Here is a 26,897-nt window from a genome sequence, read left to right as displayed (position 1 = left end):
AGCATGTAATATAGCTGAAAAATAATAATTTCTGTAGAGAAATGGCAGTTATGTACACTTATTTAAATTAGAAAACTGATTCTGCCTTTCCAAAGACAGACAGAAATGCTGAGTTATCCACATGCCCTGTCAGAGAAAGTGCTCAGAGTTTCATATTGTATAAAATTATAATTATTCTTTTTTTTGTTGTTGTTGCTTTACTTCCAGTGTTGTAACTTGTTTTCAACTATCAGGACACTAATGATGGAGAGTCACACACTGTGTCAAAAACCTGAACGCCTCTATTTCTTTATTAATCTAGTCTTAAAACAGGAATTACTCTTACATGAGTGTGTGAAGTTCTAAAACATTGTTCTGACTTTTAGGTTCTGTTGGAGCAAATTTCTTCCTGAAACCCTGAAGCTCCCAATATGGTACTTTTTTGGCTTCATGGTTTTAAGTCTATATAGTACCTACTACTACACTACATAGTTCCAAACATCTTGTCCTTAATGAGTGCAGGGGATCAATGAGGCTGCAGATGATAAACACTGTTTTATATGAAGCAATTCAAGCTTATTTAATCAAAGGTCCTGATGTAAAAAAAAATCCAGGGTAAAACATGCGGATGTTTACCAAATCACGAATCAGTAACTCATACCGGATCGGTATGATCGGACCACTGTACATATATTCAAAATATATTGCTATTATGAGTCATGTGTATTAGATTAAGGAAGTTTACCAAAGCTGTTTAACTTTTTCTACTTTCTACCCTGTCGAATGAATGCTGTTGCTCATGGTTAGAGCCTGGACACAGAAAGTATCCACTTTCTCTTATTGTAATGTAATTGCTGAATGCTGTTTATTATGGTGTAACACTATCTACTGGATTTGAGCTTCTTACAATCTTAGGCAACACAAGCTTTAATACATTATATACAGTGCAAAAAATAGATAAAATCATTTAACATTTTTCTAAGATTTTTTGTTTAATTATCCAGCAGTGCTGCAGTAAATGTTAAAAGTCATCTGGATGGTGACATAGATCTACTTCAATGTAAGGTGTATTTTATGGCAAATCAGGTTCTGTAGAAGGGACATAGTATTTTATTTACAAGCCGTACGGGTGGGCAAATGCATCTCATCCACCCTCACCCTCAGCACTGGAGCTCCCCAGGGTTGTGTTCTGAGCCCCCTGCTGTACTCACTGTACACATATGACTGTGTGGCCTCTTCCAATTCCACCAACATCATCAAGTTCGCTGACAACACTGTTGTGGTGGGCCTGATCTCCAACAACGACGAGACGGCCTACCTACTGGAGATTAAAAACCCAGAGAGATGGTGTCAGGAGAACAATCTTCTCCTGAACGTCAGCTAGATTAAGGAGTTAATAGTGGACTTCAGCACAAAGCAGGAGCGGTCACACCAACCGCTAAACATCAATGGGACCCCAGTAGAGAGAGTGGACAGTTTCCGGTACCTAGGTGTTCACATCACACAGGACCTGTCTTGCTCCTGTCACATCAACACCCTGGTGAAGAAGGCCCGGCAAGGGACTTTACACTACTCTCTTAGGTGCTAAGGGCCTTTAACATTTGCAACATTGAGTGCCTCCTGATGGGTAGCATCACTTCCTGGTTCGGGAACAGCAACATGCAGGACAGGCGAGCCCTCCAGAGGGCGGTGTGTTAAGATGAACGTACTATCTGCACCGAACTCCCTAACCTGCAGGACATCTACAGCATGCAGTGCCGGACCAGAGCCAGGAACCTCAGCCATCCCAACAATGAATTATTTTCTTTGTTGCGTTCAGGGAAGCGCTTCCGCTCCTTGAAAGCAAACTCAGAGAGAACGAGGAAAAGCTTCTTCCTGCAGACCATTTAGAGTTTAAATTTTTTGCACAATTATGACACCTTAACTCTGGACTTGAACAGCACAGTGCCACTTTATATCTCACCACACTGCACATGGACACTTTTTCAATTTAATTTGTACTGTCAATATCTTCCATACTTATTCATGTATATACATATATTTTCATATATTTTCTATAGTTTATACTTTTTATTTATCTAGTTTATTATAAATTCTTTTCCTTTTTATGCTTAAATGTTGGCACCTGCACACGCTACCTTTCCTCAGTTAACATTCGCTTCTCGCGACTTCTGCTATCCTACCTCACAGCTCCCTGGTTCTTGGACTGCACTTTTTTTGTCTTCAGGAGGACATATTGTCTGATCAGCCTCCGCTGGACATGCTCATCCTCAGCCAGGTTAGCTTGGCGAGCCGCCCACGCTCGCACTCCTTTTTTTCTATAGACCGCACGCCTGCTTCTTTTACCTTTTTTTCATGGCGCTTTCTAAAGAGGCACCGGCTACACCGGTGGCCAACCTATCGCGAGCATGCCCGGCCACGTGTGTTGCACTCATCGCCGTGAGGGATTCCCATCCCTTCTGCGTTGTCTGCATGGGTCTCAAGCATGCACAAGAAGCTATTGACCTCCCGGAGAACTGTAACCATTGCCTGGCGCACCTGAAAGCTCCTGCGTCGCAGGCTCAAAACAGCCGCTTCACAGTGTGGCGATTTCGAGCTCTCCGACTCAGAGGGGGAAAAAGGCGACGCCGCTGCGCACCCGGGGGCGACTTCCTCTGACTGGGCCAACCTGTGTCCTTCCCCGCTCAAGGATTTGCTACCGGTAGACAACCGTTTCCCCGAAAGGACTGACAGGTTCTGGGATGAGGTCGAGGTGGACCTTCTCGACGGCTCGAATGACGAGGAAGCCACCCCGTCTTCCGCTGTACCTTAGGTTTCCTCCACCCCACCTCAATCGGTACTGCTGGAGCTTTGTGAATGCGCCGCCACGCGGTTTAGCATCAAATGAATGCTTCGGATCAGGAGAGAGACGTATATGAAGGTAAGCTTCTGGGACTTCCTACTGGCCAGAGAAAGCAGCTTCTTCCCGTCCTCCCTGCATGTGCGAAACACATGAAATATTGCTGGGGAGATCCGCTCGATCTAAGACGCGGTCTTGCAGGGCTTAAAGTTAAGGATAAGGCGAGTCTCGGCATGGGCGATCCCCCAGTTATCGAGCCTTCCATCGCCAGCCCGTCATTACGAGTAAGATGGATCGCTTCTCCGCGTCGATTCATCAGGCATTGTATAAAGCCTCAGCTCTTTCTATTCGAGCCCTCAATGTCTCCTCGCTCTTGTCCACGTATCAGGCCGAACTCAGGCCGGATAATGACCTTGTTCTCCGCAATGCCCGTCAAGCTGTCCAAGCGAGCAGGCGCTCTATGGCTTTATCGGTGGTCGGAGAACGCACGCTGTGGCTCAATCTATCCGGTCTCCCTGATAGTGAGAAACATTGCATCGCAGGAGCGCCGGTTGAACCTGGTCAAACTCTTTTTGGCCTGGCCGTGGCGCTGATGCAGCAACGCTGCGATGATAAAAAGAAGGAGGACAAGACTTTTAAATTGTGTCTTCCTAGGAAGCCGGCGCAGCACCAGACGCCATCTGGGCGGTCGCCTAACGCTTCTGCTGCGGGACGTCATTCCCACTACACTGGCAGAACTAACAAACCCCGCGGCAAACCACTGGCTCGGCAGAGCGGGCCCCCTCCCCCTCCCCCTCCCCGCTAGACCCTGGGGTAAGATGTCCTTCGCCGCAGCTGCCCCCCAAACCCCGCTCCTTCTGGTCCTAAACTAAAGCGGCCGACCTAATGCTTGGCTGCAGGGGTTTTTCGACCTGCGTTCATGGGCGGCCAGCCCTCCGGACACCTGTTCTACCCTCCAGGTTCGCTCCATCTGAAAGACGGAGGTTCTCTTTCAGCGAGGTCAGCCCCCCCTCGCCGGCGAGGGTCATTCTCTGTTCCGCTCAGGCTTCACTGTTCCCCGTGTCGTCCAGAGTGCGTTTCCCCGTTCCACTGGGGAAGGATGTGAGATTAAGTGCAGAAGCAGTGTCACCAAACACCCCCTTCACACTCCTTTCACAAATCTGTAGTTTGGCCAATAGATGGCGCCATAGCATCATTAATGAGCGATCCAGCCGAATCGGCTCTCGGCATTCCACCGGGCTGTGTGGGGACGCCAGGGAGTCACGAGACAGGCTGGCTGTCTGTCTCAGCCTCCGATTGGGTGATTCACACAGTCACGAGGGGTTACAGACTTCAGTTTGCCAAAACACCCCCACAGTTCAACGGATTGGTATGGTCCCATACGGACGAGAGCTCCGCTCACATTCTGAAAGACGAAATCTCATCTCTTCTCGAGAAGAGAGCGACTTAAGTTGTATTTCCGCATCTAAGCAATCAGGGTTTTTACTCTTGCTATTTCCTGGTCCCGCAAAGGACGTTTCTCTTCGTCCTATTTTGGATCTCAGAGTGTTGAACAAACATTTAAGGAAATACAACTTCAGAATGTTATCACACAGCTCTCTCATACGTTCAATAAAGCAGAACCATTGGTTTTGCTCGATCGATCTGACCTCCTTGCCCAAGTGAACAGGGAAATCTATCATCCTCACCCAGACAGGGTGGCTCTCTGGGCCTGGCCTTTGAGAGGGCAAATTTAAACACTTTGGGGCTTTCCCCGCATGTTATTGCCACAATTCAGAATGCCAGGGCCTCTTCCACACGTTCTCTCTATGATTGCAAGTGGCGTGTGTTTGAGGAGTGGTGCACGAAGCACTAGCTCGTTTCATATCTGTGCTCAGTTGCTGATATTCTGGGCATTTTGCAGGACCTTATTGATCGTGGCAGAACCTTTTAGACGATTAAGGTCTATTTAGCAGCTATTGCTGCATGTCACACCGGGTTTAGCAACACTACGGTGGGACAGCACCCCCTTATCAATGGATTTATGAAGGGCGTGCGCCGCTCCCTACCAGTCACCAGAAGTGTAGTCCTGGATTGGGATCTCTCCATGGTGCTGGAGGTGCTGGCCCAACAGCCTTTTGAGACCCTGGGGGATATCTCCTCAAGCTGCTGTCCTTCAAGATGGCTCTGCATCTGGCTTTGGCTTCTGCCAAACATGTCAGTGATTTGCATGCGCTCTCAGTTCATTCCTCGTGCACCAGATTCTCGCTCACTCCACTAGAGACATGGCTGCTTCTTGGGCTCTGTTTGGGGGAGTTCCCTTGTGAGCTGGTCCTCTCCGCACACCTTGGTTAGGTACTACCGGCTTGATGTTACCCGGACCCCGGTGGCTCATGCGGTCTTAAGTGTGGGCTCTTTGTAGCCACGTGCTACTAGGCCTGCACTTCTTTCAACCCTGTCTGCCCGGCCTAGTTATGTATGTTTCAAGAATATAGTCTCCCCTTTTCCTGACACCCAGGTTGGTCCATTCACATGTTTATAAACATGTTCTTCTTCCTGCAGGCGACCCGCTTGTTGGACATCAGCGGGGTTCGAACATGCGTGTTACCACATGTCGTGTTTTTTTCATGGCTTTTTATCCCGTGCAGTATGTTATGTCTGCTGCTTTGTGACGTGCCGAGCACCACCTTTTTGGCCATCCTCTGGCTTACAGGGCCTCGCTGTGAGTGTATTGGGCAACCAGGGAGTTGTCTATATCTCCCATAGGTGGATCTCGAACACGAGATGATGAAAGAGAACAATAGGTTACCTTCGTAACCCCGGTTCTCTGAAACATCGAGTGGAGAGATCCACCAAGTTTGCCCCGCTTGCTGCACAAGAAGCAAATATGCTCACTGAGAAAAGGTAGCGCTGTCTGATAAGCCAGACTTAGTGCAATTGGATGCTTCTGCAGAGGTCAGGTACGGATGCCCTTCCCATAGGTGGATCTCTCCACTCGATGTTTCAGAGAACCGGGGTTACGAAGGTAACCGATTGACTCCAGTCAAAATCAATTTTCATTCAAATTATATATATTTATTGTTTTTTTGTACAAAAGCACAAATATATTTGAAGGTTTCAGATGTATTTGATTGCAGGTGTCTATCCAGTAGTTTGTAGTGCAGATCCTAAATCACAAAAAAACAATTAGAGAACAAAAGTACTTTATAAATTATATGGTTCCTCTGTCTGTTTGAAAATAAAGAGAGAAAGAACAGCACAAATACCTTTTAAGTGAAACCATGGGTGATGCTCTATCTGCTCCAGGCTCGGACGGCCTGCTGGTTTGGTGCACAAACACCAACGGATCAGATGCATGCATTCTGTTAAACAATACACAAATACATAAATCAGTAAAACATAGAGAAAAGAAAAGAAACTTCACCTAGTAAAGATCATGCTGTATAATATTTAACCTTTTAAAGACAATTTTTTAATCAGTCTACACTGGCTCCCAATCAAATCTCGCATTGATTATAAAATATTACTACTGACGTATAAAGCACTTAACGGTCTCGCACCGCAGTATCTGAGTGAACTTCTGTACCAGTATGACCCTCCACGCCTACTTAGATCAAAAGGTGCTGGCTATCTGTTGGTTCCTCAAATAATGAAGACTACAGCAGGGGGCAGATCTTTCTCTTATAAAGCCCCACAGTTATGGAACAGCCTTCCAACCAGTGTTCGGGACTCGGACACAGTCTCAGTGTTCAAGTCGAGGTTGAAAACTTATTTATTTAGTCAAGCCTTTGATCAGTAGATTTTTCTTAGGTAAAGGCTCAGATCTGGAGGGAGCATGGATATAGAGTGTTTGGTGAACTGGTATATTTGTATGCTGTCGTCCCCTCACATTCACACGTTCACTCGGGTTTGTTGACGGTGGTGTGGTGGGTCGTCTCTTATCCCAGAGATCCCTCATGTCTGTGTTACCTTCTGGTTCTCCTTTTAGTTATGCTGCCATAGCGAGTCTTGCAGTCCAAACTGCACAGTGACATTAACTTTCATACACCAATAGGGACACTTAATAATCCATATCCTTCTCTCTCTCTCTCTCTCTCTCTCTCTCTCTCTCTCTCTCTCTCTCTCTCTCTCTCTCTCTCTCTCTCTCTCTCTGTCGGTCGAGTTAAACATGCTCCTGAGGTTCCAGTGACCACTGTTCCTGCCCCTCTCCCCTCCGTGAATCTTCACACTTCTGTGCAGCTTGGGATGGTATCTCATCAACAACTTGGGTGGTTCCATGTAATTCCGGAGTAGAACGGGTGCTTTTGAGGACGGATTGGACTGTAGTTGGTTTTGGCGGTCTGCTGCACTGACTCGGGAGTGCAGTTTGCTTCTGATCGTCATCACTGTACCCCGCAACTTTGTATATCTGCTTCAAATGGACATTTGGTGCAACACAGATGAGGATGGGTTCCCTCTTGAGTCTGGTTCCTCTCAAGGTTTCTTCCTTATGCCATCTCGGGGAGTTTTTCCTTGCCACAGTTGCTCATCAGGGACAAACCTACAAAGAACATATTTACGTTTAATCACCACATTATCTGTGTAAAGCTGCTTTGAGACAATGTTCATTGTTAAAAGCGCCATACAAATAAAAATGAATTGAATTGAATTGAATTATGTATAATATATAAAACTCTGAAATAAATACCATTTCTTTCTCTGTTCAAGTAAATGTACAATATAAACTTCAGCCTGCTTTGACTTATTCCAGTCAGTCTTATTATCAGTCTTTGCAGTATCTTACCTTCAGAATGACTCCTGGAGAAACGCACATGACCATGTTTCAATTCCTTCCGAGTTTTGAAAGGCAGAGAGCCACACACCAGTCTGTACAGTGTCACACCCACAGACCAGACAGTCGCTGGTTCTGCCAAATAATTTTTCTTATTAAACCACTCAGGAGGAGCGTAGCTGGGTGTGCCTGTTAATGACATTCCAGTTAGTAAAAGAAGCACACATCTCATTGCCATGCAGAACTTGTGACAGATTGAAATAGTTATTTAAATTCATAAATCTGTTTGAATGATAAAATGGTATAATGTTTGTATGTGATGATGATACAATGTTTAAGAGTGTGTAAATGTTAGAATTATACCGATTGTATATGAGTGAGAGAGAGAGAGAGAGAGAGAGAGAGAGAGAGAGACAAAGAGAGAGTTGATTGGTTAATTTGCTGAAAAAAGGTGAATATATTGAGAAATGTGAAAAGTGGATTACAGAATTTAAGATATTGGTGTATTTTCAGATGCGAGTTATTTCAAGAGTATTCATGTTAGTTTGAATTGTATGTATCAGATATTTCTAAAAAGCTGTATTAATTAATTTATGTATTATTGATTATAAATACCGTAATTTCCGGACTATTAAACGCATTCAAATATAAGCCGCACCCACTGAATTTTACAAAGATTTTTATTTTGAACAATAAATACGCCGCACCTGTCTATAATGCCAACATTGGAACTAATAACCTTTACACGGGCTTTAATGAAAGACAGTGCCTGTTACACGGCTTGTATCTAAACAGTAGCCTACCAAGAAAGTCATTGTTCACTGTCTTCCTCCTTCCTGTCACAACAATTTCTCTCCAGAGTTTTCTTTTGGCATCGTCGTGCGTTTAAAAGAAGCTTTTTTCCCAATGCCGTGCAGCTCAGAACACAGGTGAAGTGTGTTTTTTTCATGCTCGGTTGTTTTCAGCGTGACGAATCATTCGCATTTCTTGTTGCCAGTCCGAGTGAGCAGCAGGTCAAACGTCAGAGGAACTTCATCCATATTTATGATGTGGCGCTGCCCGATTCAGTGGGAGCACATCTGATTTAATATAAAGAGTTGGTCTAATGTTATGGGGCTCAGGTTTTCGGCATGAAGCTTGTAAAACCGGGAAAAACCTAGAAAAAATCCATAAATTAGCCGCTTCAATGTTTAAGCCGCGGAGTTCAAAAAGTGGAAAAAAAGTAGCAGCTTATAGTCCAGAAAAAACGGTAACTAAATATTATATATATATACATACCTAAAATGGTATATAATTAACAGTTTATGTAAAATGTTTAAAATGAAAAAGAAGACAGTTGATGAGGTTTTGCAAAGTTTATTGTTTGTTATGGCAATTGTTATGAAAATGATTTCACATAAAGTTTGCAGTGGAGAAACTTTAGCGTGTTCATGCTTTTTTATCTCTCTCTTTTCAGAGGTATAACATTTGGAGGCACCGCTGGCATTTACTCTTCGGAGGGTGGTCTTTGGTTACCTGGCAGACAACGTCTGATGCAGTACATCCCCTAGAACAACCCAGATCAACAGTAGAGTGAAAAGAGTTCCTGCAGTAAAGGCAAGAATAAGATAAAGAACCATCAACCTGAGGCCACAGAGATCATCAGGTGAAACAGACAAGTTCACTCAGTCCAAAGTAAGCCACTACTCAGTGAAAAGGTCCACTCTAGTGTCAAAATGACAACAGTGGTAGAGGAAATGGAAGTGGAGGTCATCGGCATGTTAAATCCCCTATCCAAAGACCAACTTTTCAGTGTTTGTGAGTTCCTGAACATATCAGATCGAGAGAAAGTCCCATCGAAATCATGCATGCCTCTGATCTCTCGCATCCTTCAACATCTTGAAGAGGACATAGCAGAGCTAGAAGATGGTGGCATGTCTGTACTGTTAAGCATGAGAGATAAAATAATAGATCTGAGCACAGTCACTGAAAATGAGTCAACAAAACAAAGCCAACCCACAGAAAAAGATAGCTTGGAAAAGGAGTTGGATGAACTAAAGTGTGCAATGAAACAAAAATTGAGTAAAATGCAACAGATGGACGAATAGAGCACAAAACAAAGCATTGTCCAGCCTCAACCACAAATAGCTGCACCCTTGGTGAATGTCCAACATTTAAGCTCACCTTGGCGCAAAGATTTTTAAATTTCTGGACAAATCGGTGAGCCGGGTCAAAAAGAGAAATTGACCTTTTCAGGTTTGGCACACCAGATTGAGAACGGTCTGAGCAGATGCTACCCAGAATGTGAGATTTGTGATGCAGTCATTCAGGCCATTTCCACTGGCTTACAATTACAGAGCTATTTAGAAGGAAAGACCAACCTGACTTTACCTACATTTAGACGAATTCTGCGTTCTCACTTCCAAGAAAAAAGTGCAACCGAACTTTACAAGCAACTTACCTCTGAATGCCAAGGAAACAGAGAAACACCTCAGAGCTTCCTAATGCGTGTTCTGGATCTGCATCAAAAAATCTTGTTTGCATCCTTCAAGAAAAACATGATTTTCATGCAGGACAATGCTCCATCACACACGTCCAAGTACTCCACAGCGTGGCTGGCAAGAAAGGGTATAAAGAAGAAAATCTAATGATATGGCCTCCTTGTTCACCTGATCTGAACCCCATTGAGAACCTGTGGTCCATCATCAAATGTGCGATTTACAAGGAGGAAAACAGTACACCTCTCTGAACAGTGTCTGGGAGGCTGTGGTTGCTGCTGCATGCAATGTTGATGGTGAACAGATCAAAACACTGACAGAATCCATGGATGGCAGGCTTTTGAGTGTCCTTGCAAAGAAAGGTGGCTATATTGGTCACTGATTTGTTTTGTTTGGTTTTGAATGTCAGAAATGTATATTTGTGAATGTTGAGATGTTATATTGGTTTCACTGGTAAAATAAATAATTGAAATGGGTATGAATTTGTTTTTGTTAAGTTGCCTAATAATTATGCACAGTAATAGTCACCTGCACACACAGATATCCCCTAAAATAGCTAAAACTAAAACTACTTCCAAAAATATTCAGCTTTGATATTAATGAGTTTTTGTGTTCATTGAGAACATGGTTGTTGTTCAAATTAATCCTCAAATAAAATTAATCCTCAAAATACAACTTGCCTAATAATTCTGCACTCCTGTATATATATATATATATATATATATATATATATATATATATATATATATATATATATATATATATATATATATATACATACCTAAAATGGTATATAATTAACAGTTTATGTAAAAATGTTTAAAATGAAAAAAGAAGACAGTTGATGAGGTTTTGCAAAGTTTATTGTTTGTTATTGCAATTGTCATAAAAATGGTTCCCCGTAAAGTTTGCAGTGGGGAAACTTCAGCGTGTTCATGATTTTTCATCTTCCTCTTTTCAGAGGTATAACATTTGGAGGCACCGCTGGGATTTACTCTTCGGAGGGTGGTCGTTGCTTACCTGGCAGACAACTTCTGATGCAGTACATCCCCTAAAACAACCCAGATCAACAGTGGAGTGGAAAGAGTTCCTGCAGTAAAGGCACAAAAAGAGATAAAGAACCATCAACCTGAGGCCACAGAGATCATCAGGTGAAACAGACAAGTTCACTCAGTCTAAAGTAAGCCACTACTCAGTGAAAAGGTCCACTCTAGTGTCCAAAATGACAACAGTGCTAGAGGAAATGCAAGTTGAGGTCATCGGCATGTTAAATCCCCTATCCAAAGACCAACTTCTCAGTGTTTGTGAGTTCCTGAACATATCAGATCGAGAGAAAGTCCCATCTAAATCATGCATGTCTCTGATCTCTCACATCCTTCAACATCTTGAAGAGGACATAGAAGAGCTAGAAGATGGTGGCATGTCTGTACTGTTAAGCGTGAGAGATAAAATAATAGAACTGAGTACAGTCACTGAAAATGAGTCTACAAAACAAAGCCAACACACAGAAAAAGATAGATTGGAAAAGGAGTTGGATGAACTAAAGTGTGCAATGAAACAAAAATTGAGTAAAATGCAACAGATGGACGAATAGAGCACAAAACAAAGCATTGTCCAGCCTCAACCACAAATAGCTGCACCCTTGGTGAATGTCCCCAGCTTAAAGAGGACCAAAGTTCAGACATTTATCCAACTTGTGAGTGCAGAGAGTTTGTGTAAATACATAGTAAAAACTACAAAAGTGCATGTTAGCATTCCCAAACATAGTACTGTGCAGGTCTCATGCCGAGTGTACATGCAGCCAGTTAAAGAGGACAGCACACTCATTTTTGAACCTGATGTGAACCCCTAGTGGCCAGATGGGCTTGAATTCACAGGCTAGTCTGATGAGGCTGAAAAATGAAAATGAAAAGCTTCAACAAATATCATGATTGAGGTGTACAATGACACGGATCACGATGTAACTCTAATGGGCCAGACCCCGATCGGTACATTAAAACTTGTCAAGAATGTTTTCCCTGCTAGTATGTTTGAGGTGCCAGCAAACCCTATCTCTGTTGGGGTATGTCACATCCAGACTGCAGATAACTGTCATGATAAAACAGTCCTGATGAATGGTTTCCGCCCGTTAATGTCAGCCACCTGAATAAACACCAGAGACAGGTAGTACAGCAAATGTTAAGAGAAGAGTGCCATTCATTTTCTAAGTCAGACAATGACATTGGGTGCATTAGAAGTTTGCAATTGGGAATCTCCCTTAAAGATGATGAACCAGTCAATCGTACTTACATGTCTGTACCAAAGCCCTGTATCGTGAGATGAAAGAATACTTACATGACCTCATAGCACCAGGCTAGATTGAAAATACAACTCATCATACTCTTCTCAAATCGTGTGCATAAGAAAGAAGGATTGCAGCCTCCGTTTATGTATCGATTATCGGACCTAAACAGAAAGACTCACCCAGATAGACAGTCAATTCTGAGGGTGCAGGACATCATGGACAGCCTTGGTGGTATTTCTTTGTTTTCGTCATTAGATCAGGGGAAGGCTTACCACCAGGGGTTAATGTCAAAGGAGAGTAAACACCTAACGGCTTTTGTGACACCCTAGGGCCTATATGAATGGGTGCGTATCCCTTTCAGCCTAATGAATGGTCCGGCAGCTTTCCAGCGATGTATGGAAGAGTGTTTAGAAGGCTTGCGAGATGAGATCTGCATCCCATACCATGACGACATCTTGGTGTTTAGTAAGACTTTTGAGAACCAGGATGTCAGAAAAGTACTGCAACGGCTTGAGCAACATGGCATTAAACTTAAGCCAAGTAAGTGTAAGCTTTTCAAATCCAAAGTCTGCTATCTGGGTGGAATAGTCTCTGCAGAGGGAAGTAAAGTTGGTCCTGCAGACACAGAAGCTGTCCGATACATGAAAGACAAACATCCGAAGAATGTTGGTGAACTGAGGAGAATGCTTGTCTACTTAGCTACTACATAAAGTACATTAAAGATTTCTCTCGCATTGCTAGCCCTTTGTATGACATGTGAAAAAGTACTCCAGAAGATAATGCCCACTGGGAAGAAAGCCAGAAACGATCAAAGACAAAATGCATGAAAACTGGTGTCCTATCAATTCCCATTACCTGGACTGAACTACATCAGAGCACTCTTGATCAACTAATTGACTGTTTGCTCCAGCCCCCTGTATTAGCTTTTCCTGACTTTTCACAGCCTTATATACTGCATACGGATGCATAAGCTCAAGGCTTAGGTGCAGTATTATACCAGAAACAAAATGAGAAACTTCGTGTGATTGCCTATGGATCCCGTACTCTATCAGCTGGTGAGAAAAACTACCACTTGCACTCAGGCAAGCTTGAATTTCTCGATTTAAAGTGGTAAATCACAGAAAATTCTGTAATTACTTGTATTATGCTCCAACTTTCATTGTATATAGTGATAACAACCCCCTTACATATATCCTGTCAACTGACAAATTGAATGCCACAGGTTGCAGGTGGGTTGCGGAATTTGCAGATTTCCACTTCACAATTAGATATCGACCAGGCCGTGAAAATATTGATGCTGACACGTTGTCCCGATTACCCCTTGACATAGGAACGATGATTAAAGAGTGTTCTGATGTAATAGGTACAACAATCCAAGCTGTAGAAGCTCAAGAAGGTCCTAGCATCCCATGGTCCATCTCAACCAACTGTGCATCTATTGAAGCCTGTCCAGTAGTCCCGATGATAACACCATTGTCAGTGAATAAGATCAGGGAAGCTCAAAACAACGACCAGGATATTAGTCCTGTATATGAATGCAAACTGTCTCGAACTAAACCACAAGTAAAACATCTCAAAACATACAGCCTCAAAACAAAATGGCTGTTTCGTGAATTGGGAAAGCTTACCATTAACAAGTATGGTATCCTCTGCTGAATCACGTCCACATGCACACAACTGGTCCTCCCTAAGAAATTTAAAGGAGCAGTCTTGCGGGAGCTTCATGATGAAATTGGCCACCAAGGTACTGATCGCACTCTTTCACTCATCCATGAACGTTTCTTTTGCCCATATATGCAGGCAGACATTGAGCATTATTGAGCATGACAAAAACATGCAGATGCCAGAAGCAGAAAAAGCCCTATCATTACAAGAGCCCCATTGACAAACATTGCTACGACTCAACCCTTTGAATTGAACTCAAATGACTTTCTCCACTTAGACCGCTACAAAGGAGGTTTTGAGTATATTTTTGTGGTAGATCATTTCACCCGATTTGCCCAAGCATACACCACTACCTCAAAATCAGGAAAAACAGCTGCAGATCGTATCTTTAATGACTTTGCCCTGAGGTTTGGCTTCCCTTCTCGCATCCATCATGATCAAGGTGGAGAGTTTGAGAATCAATTGTTCGAACAGCTCCAAAAATACTGTGTCGTCATAGGCTCCAGAACGACCCCATATCATCCGCAAGGCAATGGCCAAGCCGAACGTTTTAACAGGACGTTGTTACAAATGCTAAGAACGCAAACAGAAAGTAAAAAACCTAACTGGAAGAACTCCTTACTGGTAATAAGCTACTGTATGCTTATAATTGTACCCATTCAGAAGTTACAGGGTTTTCTCCTTTCTACCTGTTATATGGAAGGTCTCCAAGACTGCCGGTGGACATGAAAATGTGGAGAAATGGAAACGCGGAATGGAAGAGGCATATAAAATCGCTAGAGTGTGTGCTCAAAAATCTGCTGACAGGAACAAAAAGATATTTGACAGTAAGGTATGGAGTACCTCACTGCAACCAGGTGATCGTGTTCTTGTAAAGAACCTAACACCACTAGGGGGGCCCTGGAAAACTTCGTAATTTCTGGGGAGATAATATTCATGTAGTTGTGAGACAGATGGTGGTGAGCTCCCAGTTTATGAAGTAAAGCCAGATAAGGGAAAGGGACGATCCAGAGTCATTCGTCGCAACTTATTAATGCCTTGTGATCACCTACCCCTTGAAAATGCTCCGCTTTCAAAGATCAGACCCAAATGTACATTGGAAAAGCCTCAAGTCAGCCATGTGGAATTTGATGATGAGAGTGAAGATGAATTCGATTTCCAATATGTACCACTGCAAGTACCTCAACCAAACAATGTTGCTGAAACTGAAAGTCTCTACCTACCACAGAGTCTGATGAGCAGCCAAGTTGGTTCCTGGAACAAGTTTCTGCTTCGATGTCGTCTGTGAAGAGTGACCAAGAGGATCAAGAGCCACCTGCGGGGACCGAGAGTGCAGATCAAGAGTTTAACTTACCTGCTGACGAACAAGCTCCTGTTTCCATGTCATCCCCTGAACGCGACTAAAAGAGTCAAAAAGAGGAAACCTACCAGCCACCTAGAAGGCAAAGATACCCACCAAGAGTAATTACCTATGATGAACTTGGAGCACTGACTTATATTGTCAGGCAAATAAATCTTGCAGACACCACAACAGAACTTACTGTATGTGTCTGCTCATGGTCTGTCGACATGGTTGCCACCTGTTCAGCATTACTGTTACCAGTTGCCTTTTGTGTATGGAGTCCACTAAATGGGAACTATGAACTGTTAAACAATTTGCATTATGAACTGTTACAGTCTGGCACCTGGAACTGATGGACTGTTCTGTTTTAGGAATATTGCCTTGAACATTCTTCAAACTTTTAAAGTTTGGAAAGTATGGACTGTTTTGTCTAAGGAATATTGCCTCTAACAGTGTTGGGGAAATTGAAATTTTGAGAAAGCACTGGACTGTTTGCCTCATAGACTAGTTTTGGAGGCTGTTGAACTCTTGAAAATCAAAGAAAACATGTACTGTTGTTTCTTACCTCTTTACAGTTTTGCACTTTAAAACATTGAGGGACTGTTCTTTCAGATAAATTTTTTTTATTTGCTCCAGAAAGTGAACGAGTGAGTTTGGGACAATTCATCGACTGTGAAAAGAACGTTTAAAGAACTCTTGCACTACAACATTTTTTTGTGAGTAAAAGACTGTGTTAAAAGGGAAAGATAATGTCGAGGCAACATTTATTTTGTAGGGAAGTGTTTGACAGATTGAAATAGGTATTAAAATTCATAAATCTGTGAAGCAGTAAAAATATTTAATAAATGTTGTAAATGTTTACAAATGTTTATAAAATCTGTTATGTAAATAATGTAATTTGTTTGTCATTTCAGTTCATCTGTGTTCTATTAGTTTGGTCCAATTAGATCGATTGCTTTTGCCTGCTTGATCATTAGAGGGAGAACTCGCGGGTTTTTTTCATTTCACATAAAGTTTGCAGTGGAGAAACTTCAGGGTGTTCATGCTTTTTCATCTCCCTCTTTTCAGGTATTAGTTTGAATGATAAAATTGTATAATCTTTGTATGTGATGATGATACAATATTTAAGAGTGTGTAAATGTTAGAATGATACCGATTGTGTTTTGTTGAGGATGTTTTAATGTGTACTATTTTGGAGATGCACGAGCTCAGTTGTGAGATGGCGCAAGGCTATATATATATATATATATATATATATATATAGAGAGAGAGAGAGAGAGAGACAAAGAGTTTAACATTTGCATTGTATTCAGTGTTTAATTCTGTTAATTTAGTGTTGATTGGTTGATTTGCTGAAAAAAGGTGAATATATTGATAAATGTAAAAAGTGGATTACAGAATTTAAGATGTGTATTTTCAGATGCGAGTTATTTCAAGACCATACATGTTAGTTTAAATTGTCTATCAGATATTTCTAAAAAGCTGAATTAATGAATTAATGTATTATTGATTATAAATAACTAAATATTATATATATAAATAACTATAAATAGTATATAATTAACAGTTTATATAAAAATGTGTGAAATGAAAAGAGAAGACAATTGATGAGGTTTTGTAAAGTTTATTGTTATGGCAATTGTTATAAAAATTATTTTACATAAAGTTTGCAGTTCAGCGTGTTCATGCTTTTTTCATCTCCCTCTTTTCAGAGGTATAACAAACTCATAAGTTTTCAGAGCTTTCAGATAATATACCTGTAAATTCTTTGTAAGTGTCCTTGACCAAGTCTCCGCACCCAAAGTCAAACAGCTTAACGTTAAGGGTGTCTGTCTGAACCATGATGTTTTCTGGCTTGACGTCACGATGCAGAATTCCTCGGCTCTTGCAATGCTTCAGTGCATCTATCAGCTGAACCATCACTAAACGAGCCACAGTCTCAGGCAAGCAGCTGCCATACCTATTGCAGAACTGGTGGAGGTTTTCACATGGTTCGGGTCATTCCAGAACTATGTAGTAGCAGCTTGGCTCTTCACACCACTCCAGAATCCGCAGAATGTTTAAACAGTATGGTTCTGTATTTACGATGGACATCAAAGCTACCTCAGCGGGCAGGAAACCATGTCCAGGCTGTAGAAAAGAACGAGTGCTACATATTATAACCCCAAACTGCTTATAAAAGTGTTCTGAATAGTGTGATTATTATTATTATAATTATTATTATTTATCTACTTTTTTTTTTTACTTATCGTTAAATGCTATTCCTTTTCATGCTTAAATGTTGGACGATCGTACAATGCATTTCACTGCATGTTGTACTCTGTATGTATGTGTATGTGACAAATAAAATTTGATTTTATTTTATAAAAAAAAGAATTTATATCCTTTATGATGCACAATTTATGTACATTCCTGTTATGTTCCCCCTTTGACCGCTAAGCTAAGGGCTGTTTCGTTTACTTCCCGTGCACTGAAGAAATATAGTGATAGTGACAATACAGAGACTTTCCTTTGAATTGGTCCAAACAATCATCTTGTACTCTGATTATCTCCTCATTTCCTCTTTTGTTTTATTTAGTAAGCATGATTAACAAAAATGTTTGCAATATAAACTGACTCCAGTCAAAATAAATTTTCAATCTAATTTTAATATTTTATTGTATTATGTACAAAAGCACAAATATATTTGTAGGTTTCAGATGTACTTGATGGCAGGTGTCTATCCAGTAGTTTGTACTGCAGATCCTAAATCACAAAAAAACAATTAGAGAACAAAAGTACTTCTTGAATTATAGGGTTTCTCTGTCTGTTTAAAAATAAATAGAGAAAGAACAGCACAAATACCTTTTAAGTGAAACCATGGGTGATGCTCTATCTGCTCCAGACTCGGACGGCCTGCTGGTTTGGTGCACAAACACCAACGGATCAGATGCATGCATTCTGTTAAACAATACACAAATACATAAATCAGTAAAACATAGAGAAAAGAATAGAAACTTCACCTAATAAAGATCATGCTGTATAATATTTAACCTCTTAAAAACAGTTATGTATAATATAGAAAACTCTGAAATAAATATTATTGATTGCATATTAAATTATTCACACTTATAGCTGTTATAAGATAAAACAAATGAATGCTTCTTTCTCTGTTCAAGTAATTGTACAATATAAACTTCAGCCTGCTTTGACTTATTCCATAACTTATCAGTCTTTGCAGTTTCATACCTTCAGAATGACTTCTGGAGAAACACACATGACCATGTTTCACTTCCTTCCGGGTGTTGAACGGCAGAGAGCCACACACCAGTCTGTACAGTGTCACACCCACAGACCAGACAGTCGCTGGTTCTGCCAAATACTTTTTCTTTTTAAACCACTCAGGAGGAGCATAGATGAGTGTGCCTGTTAATGACATTCCAGTTAGTAAAAGAAGCACACATATCATTGCCATGCAGAACTCAGATAAGTTTTCAGAGCTCTCAGATAATATACCTGTAAATTCTTTGTAAGTGTCCTTGATCAAGTCTCCGCACCCGAAGTCAATCAGCTTAACGTTAAGGGTGTCTGTCTGAACCATGATGTTTTCTGGCTTAACGTCACGATGCAGAATTCCCCGGCTCTTGCAATGCTTCAGTGCATCTATCAGCTGAACCATCACTAAACGAGCCACAGTCTCAGGCAAGCAGCTGCCATACCTACTGCAGAACTGGTGGAGGTTTTCACATGGTTCGGGTCGTTCCAGAACTATGTAGTAGCACTTTGGCTCTTCATACCACTCCAGAATCCGCAGAATGTTTAAACAGTATGGTTCTGTATTTACGATGGACATCAAAGCTACCTCAGTGGGCAGGAAACCATGTCCAGGCTGTAGAAAAGAACGAGTGCTACATATTATAACCCCAAACTGCTTATAAAAGTGTTCTGAATAATGTGATTATTATTATTATTATTATTATTATTATTATTATTATTATTATTATAGTATAGGTTATAGGTTATTGTTTTATGTACATTAAGACATGCAGAAGAAACTTACGATTTCCAGTTTTTCAGGTGCTTTACGTTTGGAGATGTACTTGATTGCAACCTGAGAAAATACGAATGTGTTCTGTGAAATTAGATGAAATTATTCACATAAATGATCTAAAAATGATCTTATCTTATATTTGTCCTTAGATGTTATATAATTTTAGCTGATCATAAAAGTGTAGTAATTACTTCTGCAGTTTAATTGAAAATCCTACATTGAGCCATGATGCTTATAACAATCAGCCTCTTTCAAAAGACACAATCACGTATCAGTAAACACTGCCATTCCTGATCTCATGATTAAATATTTAGCATTATGACTAAAAACAGGCCTTCCCTAATTTGTATATTAATTTAAGACATATGATGAAGTCAGAAAAATAGAATAAGACAAGAGAGAAAAGACTTACTGGCAATCCATCTGCTTTACGTACACCAGCATACACAGAGCCAAATCCTCCTTTGCCCAGCAGTTCTTTCGTCTCATAAACCTCCAACAAATGTGCTGTGAAAAAACATCCAAAGATGAGTGTCTAATTCACATAACCAGTCCCACTGCTGTTCATTCACTTCAACTTTCTTTTGCCTTACCAATGCCTAAACGTTTAGGAGGTAGTTTAGTTGTGTTGGAGACGTCAGTTTTCTCTTCTATAGTCTGAGTTTTCTGTCTCTTCTGCTGAGGCTCATTTACAGTTGGCAAGTTTGTAGATTTCCTTTTGCCACTTGTTGTTGGCTGATCGTATGCCCTCTGCTTTATATTCCAGCATCTAGTGTGCTGGTTGATGTATAAAACTAAATAAATAAAGAACAAATAATTATTATCTGTATGAATAATGTAGAAATAATGCAGCAACACACACAAACAAAGTAATGTACAGATTTTTCTAATTAACTACACAGTGACATCACTTTCACAAACCCTTAAAGACGCTTAGATTTTTTGTACCTAGTTTAGTTTTGTTGGAGACGTCAGTTTTCTCTTCTATTAACTGTGTTTTCTGTCTCTTCTGATGAGACTCATTTTCATTTGTCGAGTTTGTTGATTTCCTTTTGCCCCTAGATGATGACTTGAGCTGATCGTATGCCCTCTTCTTTATCTTACAGCATCCAGTGTGATGGTTGATGTATAAAACTAAATAAAAAAGTGATAAGAATTATTCTTTTTTTTTTATAATGCAGTAATAATGTAGCAACACACACACACACACACACACACACACAAAGTGTATATGAATACAGAGGTGTTTCTAATAAAGGGACAGTGAGGGTACATCACATTCACAAACCCTTGGACAAGTTTGCATGTATTTTTTTTACCTAGTTTAGTTTTCTTTTCTGTTATCTGTGTTTTCTGTCTCTTCTGATGAGGCTCATTTTCATTGGGCAGGTCATCAGATTTCCTTTTGCCCTAGATGATGACTTGAGCTGATCGTATGCCCTCTGCTTTATATTCCAGCATCTAGTGTGCTGGTTGATGTATAAAACTAAATAAATAAAGAACAAATAATTATTTTCTATATGAATAATGTAGAAATAATGCAGCAACACACACAAACAAAGTAATGTACAGATTTTTCTAATTAACTACACAGTGACATCACTTTCACAAACCCTTAAAGACGCTTAGATTTTTGTACCTAGTTTAGTTTTGTTGGAGCGTCAGTTTTCTCTTCTATTAACTGTGTTTTCTGTCTCTTCTGATGAGACTCATTTTCATTTGTCGAGTTTGTTGATTTCCTTTTGCCCCTAGATGATGACTTGAGCTGATCGTATGCCCTCTTCTTTATCTTACAGCATCCAGTGTGATGGTTGATGTATAAAACTAAATAAAAAAGTGATAAGAATTATTCTTTTTTTTATAATGCAGTAATAATGTAGCAACACACACACACACACACACACACACAAAGTGTATATGAATACAGAGGTGTTTCTAATAAAGGGGACAGTGAGGGTACATCACATTCACAAACCCTTGGACAAGTTTGCATGTATTTTTTTTACCTAGTTTAGTTTTCTTTTCTGTTATCTGTGTTTTCTGTCTCTTCTGATGAGGCTCATATTCATTGGGCAGGTCATCAGATTTCCTTTTGCCCTAGATGATGACTTGAGCTGATCGTATGCCCTCTTCTTTATGTTCCAGCATCCAGTGTGATGGTTGATGTATAAAACTAAATAAAGAAAGTGATAAGAATTATATTTTTTGCATAAACAATGTTGTAATAATGCAGCAACACACACAAACAAAGTAATGTACAGATTTTTCTAATTAACTACACAGTGACATCACTTTCACAAACCCTTAAAGACGCTTAGATTTTTTGTACCTAGTTTAGTTTTGTTGGAGACGTCAGTTTTCTCTTCTATTAACTGTGTTTTCTGTCTCTTCTGATGAGACTCATTTTCATTTGTCGAGTTTGTTGATTTCCTTTTGCCCTAGATGATGACTTGAGCTGATCGTATGCCCTCTTCTTTATCTTACAGCATCCAGTGTGATGGTTGATGTATAAAACTAAATAAAAAAGTGATAAGAATTATTCTTTTTTTTTTATAATGCAGTAATAATGTAGCAACACACACACACACACACACACAAAGTGTATATGAATACAGAGGTGTTTCTAATAAAGGGGACAGTGAGGGTACATCACATTCACAAACCCTTGGACAAGTTTGCATGTATTTTTTTTTACCTAGTTTAGTTTTCTTTTCTGTTATCTGTGTTTTCTGTCTCTTCTGATGAGGCTCATTTTCATTGGGCAGGTCATCAGATTTCCTTTTGCCCCTAGATGTTGACTTGGGCTGATCATGTGCCCTGTCCTTTATGTTCCAGCATCCAGTGTGATGGCTGATGTATACAACTAAATAAAGAAAGTGATAAGAATTATATTTTTTTGCATAAACAATGTTGTAATAATGCAGCAACACAAACACACACACAGACACACACACACAGTAAATGAACCCTTTTTTTTTTTTTACCTTGACATGTTTTGCCCAATGTAGCTGCCATTTTGTTTACAGTTTATTTTCAGAATCTTAGTTTTGGATCCTTGGACTTTTTACTTTCCAAGACTGAACTCAGAAATAAATTTAGATCAGTGAGATTTAAGATACAGAGGTTTGATCTGAAGTTTCCCACTTTGCCAGTATTTATACTAATTGGGTAGAGTTTATTCTGGTGACATGGGGCATACATTTCTTTTTAACTTTCCATCGACAGAAACATTACGGTCAGAAACTGGACATTGAGTCCGTTTTAAACAAGGATGTTATGTAGTGTTTAGCGTCTTACATTTTTTGTGAAACATTACAGCAGATGGCGCTTTATTCTCGGTTTTATTTCCTTCTTGCCCAAAATAACGCATCCAGCAGATATCGTTGTCCAGCAGTGAAAAGACGTCGGGTATCCATGGCAACATTTGATATTGATGCCGAAACAGTATGTGTACAGTTTTGTCTCCAGGTAACGCCCCTGTTTAGTTTAAATCTGAGGGGTTCCACTACCACTGCCCTGTATTTACACATTTATATATATTCAATCAAGAACAAGAAGATGCAAAGTGCGAATAAATAAAAAAGAAGTCCAAATGAATTCACTATTTGTTGTGACCACATTTTCTCTGCAAATCAGCATTAATTCTTCTAGGTATACTTGCACACACTTTTAAAAATTCTGGACAGGTATTTTGTTCCAAACATCTTGAAGAACTAACCACAGATCTAGATCTACATGTAGGCTGCCTCAAATTCATCTGTCTTTTCACTTGTTGATGCTGAGATCAGGGCTCTGTGGGGGCCAAAACTTTTACTTCCAGCACTCCTTGTTCTTCTCTATGCTGAGTTAGATCAAATGTTAAATAGTTAAAATGGCTGTTAAAGGTGACCAAATAATTTTCAGATTTTAATGGAGCAAAATGGAGCACTCTATATGTGCTCATAGAAACTCATAGGCAGGGCCACTAAGGGTTACTCACTGTATCTGTATAAACTTTATCTATTTCTTCTTTATATTCTTGTATTCTTCATTATATAATAATTATCTCTCTTTTTCTTTTCTTGTTAACTTCTATAGCTTTACTCTCAGGGATGAAAAAGTGATCTGTTTTTCTGTCTCTCTATCCGTCTGTCTGTTCAAAGACATCAAAGACTTTACCACAGTCTGGTTGTAGGGTTCATGTTACTTAAAAAAAAAAAAAAAAAAATTTAAAATAAAAATAATAATAATAATAATAATAATAATAATAATAATAATAATAATACTGCAACCAGATGACCTAGACAATGTTAATACCTTGATTGTTTATTCATATATATATTTTAAACCCCTAAACAGTGCCAATGGTTTACACTCCTGTTTGAGACAGTCTTTTGTAATTTAGGATTTTTTTTATATTACTTTATATGATAAATAGAATTCCGTTAATTGTATTAAATAATAATTGTTAATAGCATGTAATATAGCTGAAAAATAATAATAATTTCTGTAGAGAAATGCCAGTTATGTACACTTATTTAAATCAGAAAACTGATTTTGCCTTTCCAAAGACAGACAGAAATACTGGGTTATCCACATGCCCTGTCAGAGAAAGTGCTCAGGGTTTCATATTGTATGCAATTATTAATATACAACCTGAACACCTCTTGCCTTATTAACACACCTGTTGCTTTATTTGCATGATTTTTCTTTTTTTTTAAGTAGTTGAAAACATTTTGGGCTCATGATTATCGTTATAATAGATATCAATTTGTGGTTAACTAATTAATATCAGTCTATTAATAGATCAGTGTGCTAAGAGTAACATTAGAGTCTTTTTACATAAACTGAGTTGACATGAGACATAAATTATAATAGGACATTATAGCCAAAATGAATCATAGTACTTTGAATACTTAAGTATATTTGAAGGCACATACTTTAGTATTTTCACTTAAGTGAAAGTTTAAAGGGGAGCACTGCTACCGAAATATATTTTACCTAGTGCATCTCTACTTTATCTCAAGTACATGGTTCGTTTAATTTGTCCACCACTGTACATTCAAAATATATTGCTATTATAAGTCATGTGTATTAGTTTAAGAAACTTTACCCAAGCTGTTTAACTTTTTCTACTTTCTACCCTGTAAAATGAATGCTGTTGCTCATGGTTAGAGCCCTGGTTCTAGTTACTGTACACAAAAAGATCTTTAAATTACATAAAATCTTAGAACTAAAGAATGTGTATAGTGTCTTAAACAAATCAATAACAATGTGCATATATATATGAGGTTTCAAATTTTTAAAGATCATATCCTTTATGATACACAATTGATATACAGTCCTGTTATGTTCCCCTTGTGACCTCTAAGCTAAGGGGTGTAACATGGGTTGTTTTTATGATGTAGCTGGAAGAAAAAGAATAAATGAGATCCAGTAGCAGTTTTTGTTTCCGTTCACTTTCCCTTGCACTGAAGAAATACAGTGATAGTGACAATACAGTGACTTTCCTTTGAATTATTGTGTTAAGGTAAGTAAGCATGATTGAAATAAATGATTGCAAAATAAACTGACTCCAGTCAAAATCAATTTTTTGGATTTTTAATTTGTATGTATTTTGTACAAAAGCACAAATGTATCTGAAGGTTTCAGATGGCAGGTGTCCATCCAGTAGTTACTCCATCCAGTAGTTACTCCATCCAGTAGTTTGTAGTGCAGATCCTAAATCACAACAAAAGAACAAAAGTACTTCATGAATTATAGGGTTCCTCTGTCTGTTTAGAAAGAAAGAAAACCATAAATACCTTATGCCTTAAACTAAATAAAGTGCAGGAATTCTTTTTTGTATAAATTCAACATACACACAAAGTGTATATGAATGTACAGATGTTCCTAATAAAGTGTGTGTAAATTACATTTACAAACTTTTTTTTTTCATCGACACGTTTTGCCTAATATAGCTGCCATTTTATTTAACATTTATTCTCCCAATCCTAGTTTTGGTTCTTACTTTCTAGGACTGAACTCATAGGTTTCAGAGATACAGAGGTTTGATCTTAAACGTCCCACTTTACCAGTATTTATACTAATTGTGTAGAGTTTATTCTGGTTACATAGAGACATACATCTTCTCTTGTTTTTGACGTTTCGATTTAACCCATTTCATCTAAGTGACATCATACAGGGTAAAAAACTAGTTCATAAAACTCCATTCTAAACAATGATGTTATATAGTGTTATACAGGGTCTTATTTTTTTCTCAAACCTTACAGCAGGTGGCGCTTTATTCTCAGTTTTATTTCCCTCACCCAAGATGGCGCATCTTCCAGATATCGTATTTTAGCAGTGAAAATGTGTTGCGTATCCATGGCTAATTTGGTCTTGATTTTTTTTTATCATTTACTGTTTTGTCTCCAGGTTACACACCTGTTTAGTGTGAAGGCGAGCTAACTCAGGGGTTCCACTACCACATCTAAACATCTAACTGATGGCAAATCCAGTAGACAAATCCATCTGTCTCTTGATGTAATCCAAGACAGACTGTACGATATTAAGATAAGGGCTCTGTTGTGTCTATTACTCTAGACAGAGCATGTGTGTACCTGTGTCCCACTGGTTTCTGCCTGATTAGACTGCTGGACATCGTTCAAGGTTGATAAGAAATAAGCATGATGCTCTTTCATCCACTGCATTAAGTTTTCTTGGTGGACCAGGGTCTACTGGTACTCTAGAGAGCCCATTTCTTTGTGCTTCTCGAAATAGCTTAAACACAACTTGTGTGCTTTAAAATCTTTGCCTGGGAGAGACCTTGCTGATGCAGTATAACTATCTTTGTGTGCTCAGTCTTGCCATAGTGTGTAATCTGTAACACCTCACCTTAGAAGCAAGGTTTTGCTGATCATTCAGTTTTAAGTCTCCTACACAGCTGTTTCTGTTTCAGTTCATCACTGTGTTTCAGCCTACATGAAATTGATGATCATTAGCACCCACTTGGTTTAGTTTGTTAACCAAAGGGTAGTCGCACCAATATTGATTTGGAATTCTGTTCGTTTACTTTCCATTTCTTTAGTTGATAATAATAAATCACTTATTTCTGAAAGTATTCCCACTATACAGCATTTTTTCCACAACTGCCTAAAACAATTGCACAATGCTGTATATATATCACATGAATAGTAGAAGTGTGCAGTAAATCAGTAATGAACTATCTTAGCAGTTGTTAGCTAGTTTTATTTAAGCTAGCTAGCTATAGTGATAATGGTAAACTTTGTAAACATTTTAAATATATACAATTTAGATTGTATGTATTTTGTACAAAAGCACAAATGTATCTGAAGGTTTCAGATGGCAGGTGTCCATCCAGTAGTTACTCCATCCAGTAGTTTGTAGTGCAGATCCTAAATCACAACAAAAGAACAAAAGTACTTCATGAATTATAGGGTTCCTCTGTCTGTTTAGAAAGAAAGAAAGAAAGAAAGAAAGAAAGAAAGAAAGAAAGAAAGAAAGAAAGAAAACCATAAATACCTTATGCCTTAAACTAAATAAAGTGCAG

General features: G+C 39.4%; 1 protein-coding gene and 2 long non-coding RNA genes across 3 annotated transcripts; all 3 read right to left on the bottom strand.

Moving 5' to 3' along the window:
• Nucleotides 1-5,913: 5,913 nt before the first annotated feature.
• On the bottom strand, nucleotides 5,914-7,593 carry LOC124384562. Its single transcript, XR_006925417.1, has 3 exons — nucleotides 7,581-7,593; nucleotides 6,064-6,159; nucleotides 5,914-5,964 (listed from the first exon to the last, which is right to left on the bottom strand). It is a non-coding gene; the product is annotated as an uncharacterized LOC124384562 (long non-coding RNA).
• A 9,091-nt stretch (nucleotides 7,594-16,684) lies between these two features.
• Nucleotides 16,685-20,764, bottom strand: LOC124384561 (serine/threonine-protein kinase pim-1-like; the record flags this gene model as incomplete). The annotated part of the gene is made up of 10 exons (XM_046847516.1): nucleotides 16,685-17,466; nucleotides 18,042-18,081; nucleotides 18,181-18,276; nucleotides 18,565-18,741; nucleotides 18,832-19,204; nucleotides 19,376-19,426; nucleotides 19,779-19,873; nucleotides 19,960-20,160; nucleotides 20,315-20,500; nucleotides 20,686-20,764. Coding segments are annotated over 9 exons (1,284 nt in total), but the record flags the coding sequence as incomplete, so codon positions are not given.
• Nucleotides 20,765-24,930: 4,166 nt separating this feature from the next.
• LOC124384870 lies at nucleotides 24,931-26,413 on the bottom strand. The gene is made up of 2 exons (XR_006925631.1): nucleotides 25,948-26,413; nucleotides 24,931-25,066 (listed from the first exon to the last, which is right to left on the bottom strand). It is a non-coding gene; the product is annotated as an uncharacterized LOC124384870 (long non-coding RNA).
• Nucleotides 26,414-26,897: the final 484 nt, after the last annotated feature.

This window comes from Silurus meridionalis, chromosome 4 (assembly GCF_014805685.1).
Source record: "Silurus meridionalis isolate SWU-2019-XX chromosome 4, ASM1480568v1, whole genome shotgun sequence".
Taxonomy (NCBI): domain Eukaryota; kingdom Metazoa; phylum Chordata; class Actinopteri; order Siluriformes; family Siluridae; genus Silurus; species Silurus meridionalis.
The sequence above is the reverse complement of the archived record's forward strand: the minus strand, read 5'-3'. Positions and strand labels throughout refer to the sequence as shown.